The sequence below is a fragment of the Carcharodon carcharias genome, chromosome X, assembly GCF_017639515.1.
Source record: "Carcharodon carcharias isolate sCarCar2 chromosome X, sCarCar2.pri, whole genome shotgun sequence".
Classification (NCBI taxonomy): domain Eukaryota; kingdom Metazoa; phylum Chordata; class Chondrichthyes; order Lamniformes; family Lamnidae; genus Carcharodon; species Carcharodon carcharias.
Window position 1 is genome coordinate 15,373,165 of NC_054507.1, and position 6,000 is coordinate 15,379,164.

The 6,000-nt window shown below is 42.9% G+C and overlaps 1 protein-coding gene across 2 annotated transcripts in view; it reads left to right on the top strand.

The window, feature by feature from the left end:
- The window catches only part of cd63 (CD63 molecule), a 50,415-nt gene extending 44,926 nt beyond the window's left edge, over positions 1–5,489 (top strand). For both annotated transcript variants that reach the window (XM_041180349.1, XM_041180348.1), the window contains exon 8: positions 3,224–5,489. In XM_041180349.1, coding sequence (XP_041036283.1) covers positions 3,224–3,289 — 66 coding nt within the window. In that variant the 3' untranslated portion in view covers positions 3,290–5,489. The remainder of the gene's footprint in view (positions 1–3,223) is intronic.
- Positions 5,490–6,000: the final 511 nt, after the last annotated feature.

Genomic DNA, 6,000 nt, shown 5'->3' on the forward strand with positions numbered 1-6,000 from the left:
TATAAACTTTGCCCTATCCACTGTGCAATTATCTCCCTTCCCTTCTCAAACAACTAGCCAAGCAAGAGCCTGCAATGGTCAGAAATGGGCGACCACACCTAGATGAGTGGGACTGATCATTAGGAAGGGAGGATGCCCTCTGTTGCATTGTAATCCATTTTTTTTCCAGAAGATGGGTTTATGATTTTGCTATGTAGTGCACAAAAGGAAACAACCTTTGGAATTGGGTTGTTTCCAAAATTGGACCATTTTTTTAAGCTGCTTACTCGTGTCTTTTTGTTGGGTTCCCTTTGGGCAGGGCACCTCCTGTGATAAGCGAAAATGGTCCTGAGGGGATAGGTTCAAGATGTGAGGACTATTTTCACTAGAGCAAAAAAGCCAAAGGATTTAGGATTTTTAAAAAATGTTGAAGCACTTGTTACAGCAAGCTCCGAAAGACTACCTCTTCTGGAGAGCCAAGGTGTCACCATTTTAAAAACCGCAGTGAGGAGGGAAGATTGGTTTGTGGAATGGGGTTTGGGTGGGGGGTGGGGTGGGGGGGAAGCTCTCTACAGCAGACTGTTATCAGAAAAGTATCAATTGCCCCATGGAACAGTTGAGGGATGTTGCGTCCTGGAAAGGAGAATTTGGGCAGAGAGGAAGGTACAGGGCGGGGGGCAAGGGAGCAGCATGTTAGAGACTCATGAAGGGCCAACTGACCTGTGTTGTCATTTTCTGTGGCATGATGTGCTGAAGGCTACATGCTGTCTCATTGTAGGAGTTGGGGGGGGTGCCCAATTTCTAGACTGGCACTAATTGACACTGGCTAGTTCCAAAAGGCATACAGGATAACTATATAACTGACCAATGCTTCTGGGAATGGATACTTCAGAGGTGTGAATGCATGAGGTAGGTAGCGTTTAAACAAAGTGCCAGTTTTCCTGCCACTTTGGCAGCTGGGAAATTCTTACTTGGAGCTCTGACTGACCCTTTCACTCCGGTGCAACAGTTCAGTAGAATGCACCTAGATCTTATGATATGACATACTGGCTACCTAGGAACATAGGACTTGGGGGCAGGAGTAGGCCATTTGGCCCTTTTTGAGCCTGCTCCACCATTCAACAAGATCCTGGTTGATCTGGCTGTGGCCTCAACTCCACATTCTCTTTTGCGTTCCTTCCGCCACCCCCCCCCCCACCCCTCTCCACAATAACCTTTGATTCCCTTGTCAATCAAAAATCTACTCCGCCTTGAATAAATTCAATGATCCAGCCTCCACTGCTCTGTGGTGAAGAGAATTCCACAGACTAACAACCCTCAGAGGGAAAAAAATTCTTCTCATCTCAGTCTTCAGCAGTAGACCTCTTATCTGTGTCCCCTGATTCTGGGGTCTCCCACGAGTCGAAACATCCTCCTGGTATATAACCTATCCAATCCCCTCAGGATCTTGTTTCAATAATATCACTGCTGTCTTCTGCACGAGTTATACATTGATGTGACAGCTGAGACCTGCAATGACCATCTCATGTCAGACTCTTCTGCAGACCAGTCCTGTCAGTGTTTCACTTGACCGTCAACCTATTGAGGAAGCCACATTTTACTTTTAAATTGTATTTGTGAAAACTGTACCCCTGAGCCCAACCACCAAGGTTGAGAAGATGCGGGACTGGGAGAACAAGCTTCAACCAAACGGTTTGGTTACACTGACCTTGGAATTTAGTCTGTAAAGGAGGAGAAAGTCCCTTGCTTTAGTGAACCTTGGGAAAGTGAGTTAAAATAAGAGGCTCAAAATCACTCTCTTGATGGTATCCTCTTGTTCCATTGTCTGTAACTGTTAGTGATCTTGTAAATGCTGGGAAGGGTCTTGCAAATCTCCCTTCCAACAAAAAGCTGGTTTTCAAGTGGACAGTAAAGCTTGAACTTCTTTGTTGACATTGTTCTTAATTGGTTTAATAATGAGCCTCCTACTTCTAGTGAGGATACCCTCCCAAAGCGGCCTTGGCCTAAATAGCCAAGTGGTTATGGTACTGGGTTTGTAACCCCAAGATCAAGAGTTCAATTCTCACAATGGCAAACTATGAAACAATGTAACTTCATCTGAAACAGATGGAAACGGGTTTGTACTCGAAAGAGTTACCCTCCCAAAGCAGTTCTGGTATGATAGCCAAGTGGTTATGGTACTGGGCTTGTAACCCCAAGATCAAGAGTTCAAATCTCAATGGCAAACTATGAAACAATGTAACTTCATCTGAATAGGAACAGATGGAAACGTGTTTGTACTCGAAAGAGTTACAGATGGATTCATAGGCTTGGCCTAAATAGCCAAGTGGTTATGGTACTGGGCTTGTAACCCCAAGATCAAGAGTTCAAATCTCAATGGCAAACTATGAAACAATGTAACTTCATCTGAATAGGAACAGATGGAAACGTGTTTGTACTCGAAAGAGTTACAGATGGATTCATAGGCTTGGCCTAAATAGCCAAGTGGTTATGGTACTGGGCTTGTAACCCCAAGATCAAGAGTTCAAATCTCACAATGGCAAACTATGAAACAATGTAACTTCATCTGAATAGGAACAGATGGAAACGTGTTTGTACTCGAAAGAGTTACAGATGGATTCATAGGCTTGGCCTAAATAGCCAAGTGGTTATGGTACTGGGCTTGTAACCCCAAGATCAAGAGTTCAAATCTCACAATGGCAAACTATGAAACAATGTAACTTCATCTGAAAACAGATGGAAACGTGTTTGTACTCGAAAGAGTTATCCTCCCAAAGCAGTTCTGGTGTGATAGCCAAGTGGTTATGGTACTGAGCTTGTAACCCCAAGATCAAGAGTTCAAATCTCATCATGGCAAATTATGAAACAATGTAATTTCATCTGAATAGGAACAGATGGAAACGTGTTTGTACTTGAAAGAGTTACCCTCCCAGAACAGAATTTGGAGAAGGCTGACTTCCATTTAGATTTTTTCTTTTGCATCTCAGCCATCTTGATGCTTCTTGAGCAGTAAATCACTTTGAAGTGGAGTGGTATATTTCCTGATGGCACTGTTTGGAGCTAATGCCAGCAATTAAAATGGTGTGGGCTGGAATTTGTGCGTGGTAGAGATTGGAAAATATACTGGTAAGGTGTTGTTTTGAGGTGGCCATTTTGTATGCTCCAAGATCTGTCAAATAGTAATGAGAGAAATGATCAATTTTCATGTTATAAAATATCTTCGTTTTGTTTTAAAATCTTTCAGCTCCTTGGAATCATCTTCGCATGCGTGCTGATGAAAGGCATCCGAAGTGGCTATGAAGTGATGTAGTCTCCATCTTAAATGCAGACTTTTGTCGATATATATTTTTTTTGTCTGTATTTTTTGCCACAACTGTGAATGTTAATCGCGATGAAAATTCTTTCCTTAAAAGGAAATTAATGTCTGTACCTTTTTTTTCTATCCTGCTTTTGATGTTTTTTAAATGAATGAATACTAAAATGTAAATGATCGACTTGCCAAATGCAGCTCATCTGCGGCTTCTTTCGGGCATCCTCAGTTCCCCTGAGAGGACCACAAAGATTCAGCGCCCTCTGAAGAAAAGCACCTTCTGCGGGGCACCCTCATTAGCCTTAGTAGGAGCCTTGCAGAAAATGCTGACAGGCCATGATCTAGCGTGAGGCCTATCCCCTTGTTCTAGGGAACCTTTTGTATTAGGGGTTTGAGTTGGACAGCACATATGTTTGCCTTAACTGAGATAACCAAACGTTCAGCATGTTCCACAGCTTGGTTCAGCTGAGAAGCTTCTGTAACTTCTGACAATGTTAAGTTTTTGTGAGCAGATGCAAAATCTCTGGAAAAAGGGTGGGGTGGAGGGAAAGAGGCTTAATAAAAGGTTTGAGGACATTGCCATCAATTTTATGGCTTGGAGGTCAAAAATGCCTCTTCTTTACCTTTCCCCTACAGCTTTTAGGTAGAGTCCAAAGGAATTGAAGCAATGTGCCATAGGCATGGTGTAAATCATTTCACTGGTCCAGGAACCTTGGTGATCAGGGTACACTTGCCATTCTTCTATTTGAAATGCACTCTTGCCTGTGCCACTACCTTCTCCTGTGCCCACACCATCCCAATTGGGTTTGTGTACTGGTCAGGATTCTCTAGTTGTTTTTATCACAAAAGTGAAGATTCACAATTTTGCCACCTTCAGCCTGTCTTTGGGAAAATGCTCTTTCAAAAGGGTTATTGAGTGCCCAGTTAAAGCTGGTTCTATGATACTTGTGAAAATGTATGTTCTTAAAATTTATATTTGGGTTATTTGATCAAGATCCTTTTTGTCCTTGAACCCTTTTTAATTCTGTGTAGATGGTAACCCTTTTTTTTTTTTGTATCTTAACTCTGGTGCATTTAAACACTCACACTTCTCCGATATTAGGGGCATGAACATGTATTTCTTCCCTTGTGAAGGCTTTGCATCACTGTCCTGGTGCGATTTTGTAAGTTACATTGACGAACAACATTGAGGAATAAAGGGTGGATAGGATCCCTCTGCTAGTATCCTGTATGTTGATACGTATTAGGCAGCTCCCACTGTGGAGTCTGAAATGTGTTTTGGGCCATCTGTTTGTGTCGTCTTCATGGCATGTGGCACTTGAAGCTCCTTTAGAAGATTGTGCGTGCCAACATGTGACATCTGGTTAACTGCAGCAGTGATCGATTGTTGCACACCCCAGTGTCACAGCCTGAAGCCTTCCAAAGCATGGCCTGTCTGTCCGATGTTATTAGCAAGTTATTTAACTTCCTTTCCTCCATTTCTTCACTGGTTTATTTGGGCTGATGGGTGCATGTACTCTAGTGGAGATGTGGGAGAGATGTCTTGTGTTGTGGGGATAAAATGGATTTTTTACCCCCTGCCCCATATCCACCTCTTTCCAGAGGTTGTGGCCTAATAAGAAAATAATGCAACTATCCAGTGTGCCACCAGACTTGGTCAATGCCAGCTCTGCTTTTCTGCTATAGTTGCTTTCTTAATCTTCAGGAGGCCATGTTTTCTCCAAAGAACACTTGAGAAAAAGCTGGGACCCGAGTATGTTTGATTTTTTTTTGGGGGGGGGTGCAAGGGGGAGGTGGTGGCAAGGCCCTGGGTTCCTTCCTGGCCACCTGACGCCCAAAATGCTCAAGATCCCATTTTTAGAGTTTCCCAATGTCAAAAATACTTTGTTTATTTAAAAATGCAGGAAGAATGGTGGAATTTCCCCAAGATTGAAGGAGGGGCAGTCTTGTGCCTTGGGAGAGGCATAACAGACTTCCAAGGATTAAGCCTGCAAGCAATGGCTATTCTGTAATTTTGTTAACACCCCCGACAGTAATGTGGGGGGGTTTGGTAGAATTTGAAGTTGGTATTTTTCCAATCTCTTTAGCATGAAAAATCTGACCGCATGCTACTTTGGCTTCTCATATATTCAAGTGTAGAGAGATTTTTGGTGTTCTAAATGTGGCAAAATAAACATTTTCTAGGTTGTGTGCCATCTCACTCATGTGCCTTTTATTATTTAAGGACTATTCTGCAGCTATCACTACTCAATGCGGTCTGCCTTTTTAAGGGAGCGGCAGCTATTTTCAGTAGTCTTTTAGCTTGTTATTTCAGTTGGATTTTTTGGGGGGTTGGGGGGGAGGTGGAGGTGGGTGAGTGGGAAATTTTGGATCAGAACTGTTTTAAGTCTCGTGTCCCAAAGCACATTGCGTCTAACTAATTATCCAGAAGCACTTATGTGGGCAAGCCATGCCTGCTAATCGAAGACTGCAGCAATGAGAAATGATCAGATCATCATCCAGTGTTGGTGGCTGGATGAATGTTGGTCAGGAAACAAAGTAGCCTCTGCTATTATTGGACAATATCATGGGATCTTTAACATCCACTTAAGGCGGTGTTTTTAAACATCTCTGAAAAGTGGCAACTATGTTAATACAGCACTGAAGTGTCAGTCCAGATGTCCATATTCTCCACTGGGTCTGGAACCCATAACTACCTGCAGTAGGAGTAA